The 16,732-nt window shown below is 39.0% G+C and overlaps 1 protein-coding gene across 1 annotated transcript; it reads left to right on the forward strand.

The window, feature by feature from the left end:
• The first annotated feature begins 1,612 nt into the window (after positions 1 to 1,612).
• Positions 1,613 to 11,914, forward strand: LOC123624420 (zinc finger protein 568-like). The gene is made up of 4 exons (XM_045532201.1): positions 1,613 to 1,635; positions 5,984 to 6,107; positions 6,402 to 6,497; positions 10,433 to 11,914. The coding sequence occupies exons 1-4, from the start codon at positions 1,630 to 1,632 to the stop codon at positions 11,845 to 11,847; spliced, it is 1,641 nt and encodes a 546-aa protein (XP_045388157.1). The 5' UTR covers positions 1,613 to 1,629; the 3' UTR covers positions 11,848 to 11,914.
• Positions 11,915 to 16,732: the final 4,818 nt, after the last annotated feature.

Consider the following 16,732-nt stretch of genomic DNA (forward strand, 5'->3'; position numbering starts at 1 on the left):
CTTTTCCTTCCCCTCGGCGGCCGCCGGTGGCTGTCCCGGCCGGCCGGTTCGCCCAGGTCCTGGGGGAGGCTCAGGCGCGGCTGGGCGGGCTGGACCGGACTTCCCCAGGGAGGGTTTGGAAACGGACTCGACTCGGCGGAAGGGACTGCCATGCCGGCCCAGTCCGGGGTGGTTCTCCCCCACCCCGGGACTGCGTTTCCCGCGGGCTTGACCAGTTGTCTGGCCTGTGGTAGGTTGGCGCGAGTCAGGATGCAGAGGATCGGGACGTTGCGGACGGGCTGGCTGCCCGGTTTGGGCCGAGCTTGGCCAGACCGGAGCGCAGGGACCCTGAAGCAGTGGACGGTGAGGCGTCCCGGCGCGGGGCTGGGGTTTATCTGGAGTTTAAATGCAGGCGGCTCTCCGGCGCGGCGGGCTGCGTGCTAAAGGACGTCCGAGCCGCGCGACTGGGGAGGCAAGAGTGTCGGGCTGTGCCATCGGGATGGGAGGGGAGGATCCGGGTGGTTCGTCCACGCTCGGGCGAGGGCGGGTATCGGGGCGGTGGGCCTGTGTGGGTGGGTGTGATTTGAGACCAGCGCAGGAACGGGCTGCGAGAGTATGAAGGCCTAGGGTATTGCAACTGTGTGCCTTCTTACAAGGACAGAAAGTCGGTGCGCTACTCCCTGGACGTGGATTGTGGGCCCGGCCCCAGGTGTTCGGCGACCAGTGCCTGCGGGGCTGTGGTGGGTTCCCTAGCTGAGCGGGACTCTGTGTGGCCCTGGCTGTGTGTGTGTGTGTGTGTGTGTGTGAGAGAGAGAGAGAGGGAGAGAAGAGCTCCCACCCCATGTGGCTGTGGCTGTGTGTGTGTGTGTGTGACAGAGAGAGAGAGAGAAGAGCCCCTCATGTGACCGTGTCCTCCACTCTGCCTTTGGGAGAGCTGGAAGGCCCTCGATGCATATTTTTCAGGACGGGGTCTGCCGGTGGATGGGTCCCGGGCATCTAGCTAAAACCCAGCTGCGTTGTGAGCCTTTGCAGCTCCCATTGCACTTTCAAGCCCAGCCGGAATGCACACAGCCGCCTCCACTCAGTCTCCAGGGCCTTGAACGGTGTTCCCCTGGGAGCTACCTGTGGTATGTGTTGGGGGGTTGGGGTGGTTCTAGAGTTTGTAGCTGGGGAGCCTCTGCTAATTCCACTTCTCTGTTTTTTTTCACCCTAGTGTTTGGGGGATCTATTCCTATAGAGATGCCCTCAGCCTAAAGGACAAGAGTGAGGTACCCTGACAAGTGGGTCCACTTAGGCTGTGTCTTGGAGCCACAGACTTGGGCTTAGCGTAAAATGCTGGGCCTGAAAGTTCCCCACCTCAGGTTCTTAAGGAAGGAAGAAGGCTACATACAGTCTGGGAGTCTCTCCCAGGACTCCCGTTTGGGCCCCTAAGGTCGCCTGCTTTTCTTTGTGAGGATGGGAGAGGGTAATGGGTTGCAGGCTTCTTTGGCCTCCCTTTTAGTGCCTGGGGTGGGGCAGGGATTTGTTCTGACTTGGCCTCCTCTGGGATTTAGGAAGGGACTGTTGTCTTAGGATTTCTTAACCCTTTTCCACCTTTTTCTTTAAGAACCCAGAAGAGGAGGAGAGAAGAATTGCTGTGCAACTAAAATCATGGCGGTAAGTTGCATTTGCCACTTTCTTCTTGGAAAGAACTTCCTTGGTTTTCAGGACACTGTCTTATTTCAGAAATCAATCCAAAAGGTTTACATTAGTGATTTGGAGAAAGGAGAAGAGGAGAAAACTGCATGTATGGAGCAGTTGTCCTAAACTAGCCCCACGGCTGTCTGTTTTGCGTAAGTTGTCTCAGCTGATCTAGAATTTCCACTTTGGATTTTGTTCATTCTCAGAACATTCTTTTTTTTTTTTTTTTTTTTTTTTGAGACAGAGTCTCACTTTGTTGCCCGGGCTAGAGTGAGTGCCGTGGCATCAGCCTAGCTCACAGCAACCTCAGACTCCTGGGCTTAAGCGATCCTACTGCCTCAGCCTCCCGAGTAGCTGGGACTACAGGCATGAGCCACCATGCCCGGCTAATTTTTTTGTATATATATTTTTAGTTGGCCAGATAATTTCTTTCTATTTTTGGTAGAGACGGGGTCTCACTCTTGCTCAGGCTGGTCTCGAACTCCTGACCTCGAGCAATCCACCCGCCTCGGCCTCCCAGAGCTAGGATTACAGGCGTGAGCCACTGCGCCCGGCCTCTCAGAACATTCTTGACAGTGAACATGCCTCAGTGATTTGGCAGGAAAGTTGAAGAACAGAGTAAGTTTCTTCGGTCTCACTAATTTCTTTGTTGTCCCCTCCAGGGTCACATGCAGCAGTATTTTTGCTTACAAATTTCTGTCTTTTTAGAACTGCTTTTATTAAATACTGAATTATAGAAAATGTATAAGGTATAAAGGATGACTGAACACCATGTTTAAGAACTAGAATGTTAATTATTGTTAGAAACCCCATGTGTGCTGTGATCATCCCAATCCAGTCTCCTTTTTTAGTCTTCAGAGGTAACTATTATTCTGAATTTTGTGTTTTGCATTCCCTTGCTTTTCTTTTTTTTTTTTTTTTTTTGAGACAGAGTCTTGCACTGTTGCCCAGGCTAGAGTGACTGCCATGGCGTCAGCCTAGCTCACAGCAACCTCAAACTCCTGGGCTTAAGCAATCCTACTGCCTCAGCCTCCTGAGTAGCTGGGACTACAGGCATGCACCACCATGCCCGGCTAATTTTTTCTATACAGATTTTTAGCTGTCCAAATCATTTCTTTCTATTTTTAGTAGAGACGGGGTCTCACTGTTGCTCAGGCTGGTCTCGAACTCCTGACCTTGAGCGATCCACCCACCTTGGCCTCCCAGAGTGCTAGGATTACAGGCCTGAGCCACCACGCCCGGCCCATTCCCTTGCTTTTCTTTTCAGTTTTAACCACATGTATTTATTTTCTTTTTTAAATTTGATATAAGGAAATCATATTAGTATTCTCCTGCAACTTCATTGCTAGTCTCTCAGTGTATATTCAGGAGATTCATTCATATTGTGAACTTATCCTACTGTATACCCATCCATTGTATGAATATATATTTTCTTATTTATATTGCATATATTACTCCTGTGAACATTCTTGAACTTGTCTTTTATTATCTTGTACAAGAATTTCTCTAAGCATGTAACTAGAAATAGAATTGCTGGGACATAGGGTATGTGCATTTTCAACCTTACTAGACACTGCCTAGTTGTTTTCTAAAGTGTTTATACCCATTTACAATTCCTGTTACTTCATATCCTCACCAACACTTGGTATTGTTAAACTTTTAAATTTTCACCCACTTGTGCATATGAATTGATACATTATTTTGATTTCAAATTTGCATATTTTGGTACTAAATGAGGTTGAACCCCCTTTCATACCTATTGGCATTCATGCTTTCTAAACTTCACTGAAGTACCACTTACGTAATTTTCTAATTTTTCTATTGATTTTTATATTTCCAGTTTTTTTGTTCCCTTTAATATTTTGTAGGCATTTCTTAAATATTGTAGATTGTCCTCCTTTGTCAGTTCTATGTGCTATACATGCTTTCTCAGTTTTTGGCTTGACTTGTGACCTTTAAATAATCGTAGAAATTCTCAATTTTAATGCCATCAAATTTAAGATACTTTCCTTTACTAATTTATTTATATCCTGTAAGTGTAAAGATTTTCTCTATTGCTTTCTGTAAATGATATTGTTTTGCCTCTTACATTTAACTCTTCAATTCATTTGGAATTAATTCTAGGGTATGGTGTATGGTAGGGGTCTAATTTTACTTTTTCCATATGGAGAACTAATATTCCAGGACTATTTATTGAAAAGGCCATTCATTGCAAAGGATTAGGCAAACTGCACAGTCTGAGGGAACAGTTCCCAAAAAACTGCCATCACTTCAGACATCAGCTATAAGTTCAGGGGTTCCCACAAACCACCCTCAGATATAATAATCCACTAGAAAGACTTACAGAATTCAATGAAAGATATTATATTCAAAGTCACATTTGTAAGAGGGAGAAGATACATTCAAATCAGCAAAGAAAAGAGATGCATAGGGTGGGAACTGGGAGGATTCCAGACGTGAAGCTTCCATTGTCCATTGGATATGTTACTCTCCCAGTATTGATGTGTAGCACTATACATAGAGTATTGTCAACCAAAAAGTGCACCCAAGAAGCTTCAGTGTCCACAGTTTTGATTGAGGCTTCATCACGTAGGAATGATTATTTGAATCATTTTCTGTGTGCTTGAACTCAGTTTCCAGTATCTTCCTTCCCTCCTTGCCTGGAAGCCCAAAGTCCCAAGACAGATTACATGGTTGGTCTTTCTGGCATACCCAGAGTCATTGCATTAGCATAAACTAACAGATGTGGTCTTAGGGGTCCACTGTAAGTAACAAAGACATTCCTATCACTTAGGAAGTTCCAGGTGCTTAGTGGTTACCTCCCAGAAGCCAGGACAAAGGCCAGACTCTCTTTGGAGGCCAGATTCCTTACTACACTGTCATCCTTTCCTCTCTGTACTTCAGTGGCCAATTCGGTCATAAATTAAGTTTCCATTGGTATGTTCTGGGCTCTCCTTTCTAATGCACTAAAACCACATTGTCTTAATTAAAGACAGCTTTGTAGTAATGGTTGATATTTGGTAAGTCATGTCCCTCCACCATAGAATCTTGTTCTCTAGGAGTATCTTTTAATCATTCCTGGCCTTTGGCTTTTCCATATAAATTTTAGAATTGGCTGATCATCTTCTGAATGCATTCTTTTTGTTTTGGAAGATTTGAACAGTATATTTCTTTCTCCCAAAACTTCCTGCCTCTCTCTAGGAACTTGCTCCCCAATTCTTCCCATTCCAGTCAGTGGTGCTACCAAAGGCTGCTGTCCCTTCAGTGTTCTCCAACAAGTGTTTAGGTATTCAACAGGAAACCACTTAGCATTTCTTAAGTACATATCCTTCAACCAAGAATACCAATGGAGTAGGAAAACTGACCTTTGCTGGAAGTTTTACATCTCCCTTCTTAGAGCTGTGATTTCATGAAGTGTGAGTGAGTGGTTAAGTGGAATCACATGCTGCAAACTTGGGTTTTCCAATTAGAAGGGAATTGATGTTGACTTGTTTCAGTCTCAGTATCTGCCAGTATCTTTAGCTCTCTGAGGTTTTTAGGACTGAAGATATGGTAGGGATATGATAGATGTAGCGTATGGAGTTATGGGATATTCCCAAGGAGTCTATGCCAGATGGATACCAGTAAGTGGGTCCATTTTGAATTTGTGTTGCGTGTGCTCATCATTTTGAGTCTGGATCTTTCTCCATCAGATTTGGTAGCTTGGGAACAAGGGGAATATTATAGTTAAGGACAATTTGTGGTTACAGGAACAATTTAGCCAGATTTATAAATTATTGAGAAATAATGACTGTTATAACTGCAGAAGAATCTTAGAGAACTTCTCCAAACTAGTGCTGCAACATAAGAACATTGAATACATAAGATGAGGTGTCATGCAGCCAGTAAAATTGATGTCTATTTAAGAATTTGTGGAGACATGGAAAAGTGGTTATGATTTAGTTTCTTGAATGGAAGAATGAGGAGGAAGCAATGAGAAGCAGTGTGTGCTGAACATAGGATGTGCTATGTGCTACATGTGCTTACATGCACAGTTTCCTTTAATTGGGAAGCACCACTTATCCGGACTTCCTCTTCAAACCCGGGTGGATGGTGGAAGTGTCCAGAGTTAATCTGCAGGAGTAGGCATGCTCAAGAACCATGTGGGCACTTGACTGTGATCACCCTTGTTTCCTTTCTGACATATACATGTTGAAGGGTCCAGCACAACCTGTTTTCCCAATGAAGCTCCACTACTGAATTGCTTTTTCCATTTTCTCTTTTATACTGTATTAAAGATTTTGTCCATTAATTTCACAAATACTGTATTTACTTGTGGTTTCAGGGCTTGAAGTTCAAAGATGTCGTCATTTACTTCTCTCAAAAGGAGTGGGAATGCTTGTACTCTACTCAGAAGGATTTATACCAAGATGTAATGTTGGAAAATTACAATACCCTGATCTCACTGGGTAAGTTTGTTTATCTAACTCCCACCCCTAAATTCAGAATTAGCCTCCTGGAATTCTTATGTTCTTTATTGTGAGTTTTTCGTAAGTGCTTTTCAAGTACCTGGTTGAGTTAATGATTCTTGCTCACCAAAGAATGGTTTGTCTTTTGTGAAGTTGGAAATGGGCTGTTCCATTGGGCATCTTTATTTTCCTCATTTGTTTCTTAATCTACTTGCTCCTCTTTCTTAATAATCAGGGCCTGATTTTAATTTTGACACCTACACCATAACCTTGTTCCTTTTTTTTCTTGAGCAGGACTTTCTGACACTAAGCCAAGTGTGATCTCCTTATTGGAGCAGGAGAAAGAGCCCTGGATGGTTAAGAGGAAGGAGACAAAAGAATGGTGTCCAGGTGAGTGATAATGAATCATATTGGGGAGGCTGTGGTGACTTGTATTAAGTCGCCTAGCTGGCTGGTGAGAAGGCAACACTTCTGAGATGTTGGTAGGAAAGCTCCCTAAAAAGGACTGATATCTGGTCAAGAAAGTTAAGGATGTTTCAGCATAAGGCCCTAAAATTTTACTCCATTTACCACTCTCTCACTACCCTTCTATCATATTTCCATCTCATTTCAGATAGGAAGTGCTCTCCTCCCTCCCAGTTTTGTCCTAAGTTTTTAAAATAGCTTTATTTTAAAGATGTAATTCACATATTGTAAAATTCATCCATTTAAAGTATATACTTCAGTGGTTTTTAGAACATTCACAGAGTTGTGCAACCATCAGAACAATTTAATTGTAGAACCTTTTCATCCCCTCAGAATGAAATCCTATACCCATTAGCAGTCACTCCTCACACCCAGTCCTAGGCAACCACTAATCTACTTTCTGTCTGTATAAATGTGGCTATTCTGGCATTTTGTATTAATGATGCCACACACAATACGTAATTTGTGATTGGCTTCTTTCACTTAGCAGAATGTTTTCAAGTTTCATTCATATTGTACATATATCAGTACCTCATTTTTTTATATTGCCAAATAGTATTCCATTGTATAAATATACCACATTTTTGTTTATCCCTTCATCAGTTGAAAGACATATGGGTTGTTTCTACTTTTAGGCTGTTAGGAATAGTGTTGCTATGAACATTTGTATACAGGTTCCCTTTTTTCCTAGTTTGTTGAGTGCTTTTGTCATGAAAGGATTTTAGAGTACTTATTTCAATAACTTTTTCTCCATCTATTAATATGTCCTCTGATTTTTGTCCTTTGTTGTAATAATTTTGATATATCACAGTGATAAATTTTTGAATGTTAAACTAACCTTGCATTTCTGGGATAAATTTCACCTGATTGTGTTACATAATTCTTTCTCTATGTTGCTGGATTTGGTTTGGTTTTATTTGTTGAGGATTTTTGCATCTATATTCATAAGGGATATTGGTCTGTAACTTTCTTGTGATATCTTTGCTTTGTCTGGTTTTGATGTCAGGGTAAAACTGGCCTCAGAATTAGGTGGAAAATGTTTCTTCTGTCTTTTGGAAGTGTTTGTGAAGGATTTGTATTAAATTTCCTTTAAATGTTTAGCAGAATTCAGCAGTGAGGCCATTTGGTCCTGGGCTTTTCTTTGTGGGAAGATTTTTGGCTACTAATTTAGTCTCTTTATTTGTTATTGGTCTATTCAGATGTTATATTTTCTCAAGTCAGTTTTGGTAGTTTTGTGTCTTTTTAGGAATTTGTCCATTGTGTCTAAGTTATCTAATTTGTTGGCATATAGTATTGTTTATAGTAGTTTCTTATAACCCTTTTTATTTCTGTAAGGTCAGTAGTAATATTCCCTTTTTAATTCCTGATTTTAGTATTTTTTTTGTTGGTCAATCTAGCTAAAGGTTTGTCAATTTTTTTATCTTTCTTAAGAACCAGCTTTTGGTCTCATTGATTTTTTTTCTGTTTTCTCTTCCCTATCTTGTTCATCTTTACTGTAATCTTTATTATTTCCCTCCTTCTAAAAACTTTGAGTTTTCCTCACTCTTTATTGTCTAGTTCCTTAAGCTGTACAGCTAGACTCTTGATTTGAGATCTTTCTTTTTTTTGTTTGTTTGTTTTTTTGTTTTTGTCTGAGTAGTTCTGTATTTTCTCATAAACTTCTCCTCCCTAAAGTCCTCATTTTAGACTGAAATACACTTTTGTTTTCTCTAAAATTTTCCCTTATTTTTTTTCTCTAAAATTTCCCCCTCTTGGTCACATTTGTTTATAACAGCATTAACTCAAAATATTTGAAGGCAGCAGCAGTAAATCTACTTATATCCTTAGACTATTTTTATGCATATTATATACAAAAGAATAGCCATGTTTCCAAATTGTACACCTAAGCATTTGTTATTTACTTTCCAGCTGGTATAATGGGAGTAGGATGGTAAGTAAAGAAGAGGTAGGCAAGATTGAAAGCTCTGCCTCACAGCATTTTAGGGAATAGTGGCAAAAGTCTTTCATAATGGTATGGAGAGGCACTATTCAGATGACAAAGTTGCCAAGCACTGAGTTTACTTTTAACATTCTTTACCCTCCCCCATGGTATCCAGTGACTTCACGAGCTCTTAATTGCAAAGAACAAGCGTCTCTATCTACAACTCTTAGGCTATAAAACCTATGCTCAGGTTTGAGATTACAAATTGCCTGTTGCCCACATCTACCCAGGGATGTTTTTTAGTTTGGCCTGCAGGGTTTGAAGTGATTAATTTGACATTAATTGAACATGTGCTGGGGACTGGTAATATCATGGTGAGTCAAAGAAATATTACACTAGTTCTAGGCCACTTTGGGGGAAATGATAGCAGTAGATAAACTGATGAAGAAATAAGCATGTAATTCCAGGATTGAGGAAAAAGATAGTAAGGACAAAGAACAGGGTACCTGACAGAAAATTAAGATATTTAGAATGAGAGAAGCTGCTTGTACAGAGATCCTAGAACAGAACATTCACAGGACTGAAACATTGTCTCAAAGAGTCTAAGATGAGAAAGCAATAGGCATGATACAGGAGTTGAATGGAGGGGAGTATAGTGGACATATGGTAAATAAGGGTGAGACTGCCTGAAAATGAAAGTGATAGGGATGTAGGCTTCAGATAATGCAGAGTTTTGCAGGTCTGGTAAGAAAGTTTAGATTTTATTCTAAGTACAGGGGGAGGGCACTGTATTTAGACAGTGAGTCTCACACTTGCAGTTGCCTCAGAATCATTGAGGGAGAATAACAAAAGTAACAGTGGCTGTTCATTCATGGAACAAATAGTTATTGAGTATTTACCTTATGCAGGCACAGTGAGGGGCAGACAGACAACACAAAAGTAAACAAGTTAAAGTATAACATAATCTACTGTTGAGTTTAGAAGTGAAGTATACAAATGTCTGGAATATGGATTGATGGATGGATAGATATTTGATAAGACAAATAGAGCCAGATGTTTGTTACAGAATCTAGGTAGTGGGAATATGAAGGTTCTTTTTCTGTATGTTTGAAAATTTTTATAATGTTGGGAAAATAGATAAGATGATGTGACGATAAGTGTGCTATGGAAAAATAGGGTAAATAGAGTGAGTGGGGTCCTGTTCTGTAAAGGGTGGTCTTTTAAGTTGGCATTTGAATAAAGGTCAGAATGGAGTAATTGAATGAGCCATATTGATATCTTAGAGAAGATATTTGCAGGCAAAGATCCTGAAGGAGGGTGTGCTTGGCAAGTGAAGAACATCCAGTAGTGAGGGAGCTGGAGGAAAGTCAGCTAATAGGAGAAGACAAAAAACAAGGTCAGAAAGAGGTAGTGTGGGACAAGTTTATGGAAGGCCTTTTAGACCAGTTAAGGACTTTGACTTTTACTCTTAATGAGGAGTTCCAGTGGAGGATTTTAAACAGAAAAATGATAGCTATAACTTATTTTGACAAGAACACTCTGGCTACTGTGTTAGGCATGGAATATTAGGAGTGCAACAGTGGAAAAAGACCAGTTAGGTTAGTATTCTGTTACTCTTGGTGAGAGATGGCTTTGGACAAGATGGCGGAAATATAGGTAGAAAGGAGAAGTCAAAATCTGGATAAAGTTTGAAAATGGAGATAAGAGGATTTGCTGTTGTAAATGTCTTAGTCCTTTAGATTTTTATGAAAAATCACTGCCTTTGCCTTTATGAGCTCTCTTCATTTTCTCATTCCCCCTTCCCTTTTTTTCCAAATTGCAGTGTAGTGTTAAGAGTTGTTTAAATTATTCACTATTTTTAGTTTGTCATTTGTGTGTTAGAAATTTTTTTCCTGCAATGTGGAAAATGCCTCCTGTTTTCTTTCTTGTTGCCTTACAGACTGGGAGTCTGGAGGAGAAACCAAGACTTTATCTCCAAAAGACGACAGTTATGAAATTAAATCACTGCAGCAAGAGATGGTCAAAAATAACAGAAAAATCAAATGCCCAGTGGAGAGACAACAAGGGTATCAGGAGGGACGTTTCAGACAAGCTGTAATAACCTCTGAAGAAAGGTCCATGTCTATTCAGTGCACAGCCCATAGAGAAGATCAGGGAAATCGTACTGGAAAGAAATCCTATGACTGTAAGCAATGTAAGAACACTTTCAGGTGCCAGTCACATCCTATTCAACATGAAAGAATTCATAATGAGGAAAAGGTTTCTGAATGTGGAGAACGTGGGAAAATCTTTAATAGTAGATCAGACTTGATTAAGCATCAGAGATGTCATGAAAGCAAAAACTGTAATGAAAATAAGAAATGTGCCTTTATTCATGACTCTGGAATTACTCAACCTCAGAACATTAATACTGTTGAGAAATCTCATGAGCGTAAGGAATGTGGGAAGGCCTTTCATTCTAGTTCACAACTTAGTCAACATCAAAGGATGCATATAGGTGAGAAACCCTATAAATGCAAGGAGTGTGGGAAAGCTTTTCCGTCTACTACACAACTTAATCTACATCAGAGAATTCACAGTGATGAGAAATACTATGAATGTGAGGAATGTGGGAAGGCCTTTACCCGTCCCTCACACCTTTTTCGACATCAGAGAATCCATACTGGTGAGAAACCCCATAAATGTAAGGAATGTGGGAAAGCTTTTCGTTATGACACACAACTTAGTCTTCACCAGATAATTCATACTGGTGAAAGATGCTATGAATGTAAGCAATGTGGGAAAGTATATAGTTGTGCCTCACAGCTGAATCTACACCAAAGAATTCATACTGGTGAGAAACCTCATAAATGTAAGGAATGCGGGAAAGCTTTTTTCTCTGATTCACATCTTATTCGACACCAGAGTGTTCATACTGGTGAGAAACCCTATAAGTGCAAGGAATGTGGGAAGGCCTTTCGACGTGGCTCAGAACTGACTCGACATCAGAGAGCTCATGCTGGTGAGAAACCCTATGAATGTAAGGAATGTGGAAAAGCCTTTACTTGTAGCACAGAACTTGTTCGACATCAAAAAGTTCACACTGGTGAGAGACCCCATAAGTGTAAGGAATGTGGGAAGGCTTTTATCCGAAGGTCAGAACTTACTCATCATGAGAGAAGTCATAGTGGTGAAAAACCCTATGAGTGTAAGGAATATGGGAAGGCTTTTGGTCGTGGCTCAGAACTTAGTCGACACCAGAAAATTCACACTGGTGAGAAACCCTATAAATGTAAGCAATGTGGGAAGGCATTTATTCGTGGCTCACACCTTAGTCAACATCAAAGAGTTCATACAGGACAGAGGAGTGAATAAAGACATGTGGGAAGGCTCAGAATTTCATTGAACCTTCAATAAAATTCAGAAAATTCATACTAGTTTGAAAGAAAACAAATGTATGATTGTAAGGAACTTGGAAAACATTTGAGTCTAACAATTTGCTAAATATCAGAATTCCTACTGTAGATATAAGGCCTGAAAGACCTTTATTTAAGGGCCAGAATTGATTTGACATACGTTACTGATGAGAAATCTCATAAATGTTGGAGTTGGGAGGGGTTTATTTGTGTTTCTGAATTTATTAGACATGAGTTCAATTGGTAAAAAATTGGAAACTCCATGAATGTTAGAAAAGTGAGAAGGCCTTTTCAGTGGCCAAGTCAACCTCAGGGAATTCATAATGGGGAGAAGCTTAGGAAACCAGTGAATGTGTTAGAGAAATTAACCATTCAGACTTTTGTCAATATCAGAGTTATTACCGTTAGGGGAAATCAGCAGATTCATAATATTAATGCCATATATGTGGGATACCAATTTTCTTTAGCTAACAATTCATCTGAGTATTGGTACTTGAGGAGTCCTACATTACTGTTAAAAATGTAGCACATTCTTCCATCCCACTCAAATCTTGTTAAATATTTGCAAGCTGATTCTCTAAAATTAACCTGAACTGAATCAACATAGGAAAAGATTTAACCAATGTTTACTTTTTACTCACCCTCACCATTATAACTCATTTCTTATAGGGCAAATCACTTAACTACATCTAAATTTTCTCATTTATACATTAGTAATACTAACATATTTCTTACTTGCATTGTGAGGGTTAAATACATTTATATCCTTTAGAACAGTAGCTAGTATTGAAAATGTGCAGAGTGAGAGCTGCCTTTATTATTCTTCATTATTTTCATAATTGTGCATTATTACAGGTCATATGAGAAGGCCTTATATGTGCAGTGACTATAGAAACATTTTGCATTATCTCTCTCTCTTTTTTTTGTTTTTTTGAATGTTAGGTATAACAATTACTTCTGGAGAAAACTTTAAAACTGCACAGCTTTCATTCGTAGTTCTTCCTTATGGGATTCATAATTTAAAGATACCCAGTAGAAAGACGATGAGTTCCTGTGACATCAGGGGGTAGATTTAGGTTATTTATTAAAACCTTAAAAAACAAGATATGCCATAATATCTGACATCTGTTATAGAGAGTTAGAAAATAACACAGCCTTAGCCAAAATCTATTTCTCCACTAGTATAAATAATTTTCATATTAAAAAGAAAGTCAAGGCAAATTGCCATTAGGAATGAATGACAAAGACAACACTATGTGTCAAAATTTGTAGTATGTGAACAAAGCTATACTCTGAGGAAAAACTAACTTTTTTTTTTTTTTTTTTTGAGACAGAGTCTCGCTTTCTTGCCCTGGCTAGAGTGAGTGCCGTGGTGTCAGCCTAGCTCACAGCAACCTCAAACTCCTGGGCTTCAGCAATCCTACTGCCTCAGCCTCCCGGGTAGCTGGGACTACAGGCATGTGCCACCATGCCCGGCTAACTTTTTCTATATATATTTTAGTTGGCCAGATAATTTCTTTCTATTTTTTTTAGTAGAGACGGGGTCTCGCTCTTGCTCAGGCTAGTCTCGAACTCCTGACCTTGAGCGATCCACCTGCCTCGGCCTCCCAGAGTGCTAGGATTACAGGCATGAGCCACCGAGCCCGGCCAAAACTAACTTTTAATATGTGTAGAAAACAGAGAGGATTAAGGGCCAGGATTCACTCTGACTTCACAACACCTGGTGCATTACTTATTTCTAGCAGATTCTCAGTAAATATTTGATCAAAGGAATGACAGAGTGAATGAATAAGCATTTAATTTTAGTATGTATAGAAGCTCTAACAAAATAAATGCAAGGCAAAAACAAAACAAAAAGCTTTTGAAAATTTTTTTTTGGAATGAAAAAGATTGGACTCTTATAAAGAAAAAATTCAAGCATTGTGAATGAGAAAGGATATGTAACTATAGAAATGGAGGAGATGTTACAGAAATAATGCCATAATGTATTAGCAGACACTCGGTTGCCTGTCCATTAGTGTTAACTGTTCTCCCTTTCCCAGGATTGCCTGCTGCTCACCGAAGTCTATAAAATGCCAGGTGCTTGCTCTCCTAGCTTGCCTTGCATATGGTCATATGTATACTAGTTCTGGACAAAGAAGATAAGAGCAAAAGTCTGAAAATGGACTTGTTAAATTTTCTTTCCTAACAAAATAGGAGGAAATGGTCTCCTTAGATACAGGATGTATGTCTGTGTGATACCTGGAACTCTGGCCATTATGCAACCAGAGGGTTAAGAGGCTGAGATTGGCACAGGCAATAGATTGGAATTACCTGTGTCCTTGACATTTCTGATCTCGTGCAACAATTTGGAACTACCCTGTCCCTGTACTTGTATGAAATAAGAAGCTCCATGCATTTGTTGTAAGTTTATACTCAACTCTTTACAATGTATCTGAGTCCTGGAAAATTATCCTTTTAAAAAATATTTTCAGATATACACACATTCAACTTTAGCAAAATGCTAAAATGTTCATGTTTATATTCAGCTTTTTATAGTATATCTGATATTGTAGAAAAGCATTATTTTCTTAAATATTTTCTTATATATAGTTGAAATATATACATATATTCAACTTTGATATAGTAAGATATAGGAACTATTTACATTCAGCATCATCTTATAGTGTATGTTTATATTCAGCTTTTTAAAATATGTCCAAAATCCTGTAAAAGTATTATTTTCCTGAATAAAGTAAGAACCAAGGAGAAACTGATAAAAGGGCTATACCATATAATTCATCTAGTACCAGATTATCTTACTGATTAAGTCTTCTACCACTTGAATATACAAAGAAATCATGGCTATGAAGCTAGCATTACCCTTTTACCAAATTTGGAAAAGGACAGCATCCAAACTCAAGTGTCAAAAATAATCAATCTACTGTACTTACAGTATATGAGTATTCCAATTAAAATAGCAAATCAAATCTAGCAGCCTATTAAAAGAACATGATAGGTTATTTATCCAGAATGTTCAATCACCTGGCCTGTCCAATTGTTATTATGTAAATATAGTGTTTACACATTGGGAACTAGACACTAAACTATTACCCACTGAAAGTAATAACTGAGAACTAGTACAACATATTATATGCAACTGCTTTGAAGTCACTGCAGTTGTCCACTCGATCATACCTCCTGGTCTATAGACATTCACATTTAGAATAATCACCATCCAGTAGGTTCCACTTCTACCCCACACAATAGGAAAATAATATATATTTTAATTACGTGAAATGTAAACAACTTATTATGTGGTAAATAAAATCAATCCTAGCTAAATATTAGCCCATTGTAGGGCAATTTGTAACAAAAAATTTAAGCATCAAATTTTTCAAAGGGGGAAATAAATACTGTTTTCTGCATTGCTATACTTACTTCAGAAGTTTGTTCTTGAAAATTTTAAGTATTCTCTTAAGAGGAGTATTTGTACCCTTCGGAATGATTAATAAAACCAGGCAAAAATAGGTGTCATTATAGTACTGGTTACAATTTCTAACCCTTTTGAATTATAAAAATTGTTGAAATGATTCTCTCTCATTTTCTCCTTATGTGTACGTATTTCTCTTTTCCAGACTTGAAATTTCTCTTCCAAATCTATATAACGTATTTCACCAAAAACCAGAAATATTAATACACAGTTATCCCCTCAGTATATGTGCAGGATTGGTTCTAGGACCCCTCTGCATATACCAAAATCCACACATATATCAAGTCCCACAGCCCTGCAGAACCATTTTTATATTACTCTCTGTTAGACAAGTATCACAAAAGCAAAATCCTTTAAATACATATTATTAATAACTCAGAAGACATAGTTGTTTTCATTAAACCAACATTATACTAGTCCTTTTTAAACAGGTTTAGCCAAGTCTTGTGAACTAAAAAGCATCTGAGTTAGTTTTTATTTTTCTGATGAACTATTTAAGTGCTTTTTTTCAGCCAATTAGAGATATTTCATATATTTTGGTAGTGAAATATTACATATACATAACATATAAACATATAGGCATACAGACACAGAAGCAGATCCTATAGCTTTATAAGATTCATCTGCCAGTTTTCAAATAGTTTCTCTCACCCCTGTAGACTATCAAGCCCTATCAAACAATTGTTAGCTAAGCAACCCTAAATTTAAACTCCCAAAGACATAACTCTTATGTGAAAATTTACATCCCAAAAGCACAGAATTTAAATCTTAACACCACTATTTGCTGAAACAAACAAAAAGGGCATAGGTAAAGGTTCAGTCTAGACAAGACAGCTGGGCCATGCCTGGGAGGCTGAGGAGGGAGGATTCCTTGAGGCCAGGACACAGTGCTCTATGATTACAACTGTGAATAGCCACTGCACTCCAGCCTGAGCAACACAGCAAGACCTTATCTCTAAACAAGCAAACAACAAGATTGCCAGGAAAAATATCTTAAACAAAGGTAAGCTTTGTTATGTAAACTTTAACCCAATGCCTTCCCTATAGTAAGTTTCTAAGGGTTTAGGTACAGCAGGGAAGATGCCTTTACAAATGGAAATTTCCTTTATAGATGTAAATTTATCTTACAAAGAGTTTCAAAATAGCCAGCTAAATGCCAGAATATTTTATTTCAGAGACCAATCTAGTTAGATAGGTGGTCTTTTCAACTTGTTTCTTGATTAGATTACTGGTTTCAGGGTGGAGGCCCTTTAATGAATAGGGCAAAGAAAGCATTTGCAGTTTTTAGGGCCTAATATTTAGATATGTGAAAAGCAAACAAAGGTGGAAGGCAGTGCATCTAGATCTTTAAAAATCAAGGATCCCACCCCCT

This window comes from Lemur catta, chromosome 19 (assembly GCF_020740605.2).
Source record: "Lemur catta isolate mLemCat1 chromosome 19, mLemCat1.pri, whole genome shotgun sequence".
In the NCBI taxonomy this organism is placed as follows: Eukaryota; Metazoa; Chordata; class Mammalia; order Primates; family Lemuridae; genus Lemur; species Lemur catta.

Bases quoted from the DNA above. Each gene is read 5' to 3' on its own strand.
- LOC123624420 (XM_045532201.1), top strand. The intron at 6,108-6,401 runs GTAAGTTTGTTT...TTTCTTGAGCAG, and splicing joins CAATACCCTGATCTCACTGG to GACTTTCTGACACTAAGCCA. The intron at 6,498-10,432 runs GTGAGTGATAAT...GTTGCCTTACAG, and splicing joins GACAAAAGAATGGTGTCCAG to ACTGGGAGTCTGGAGGAGAA.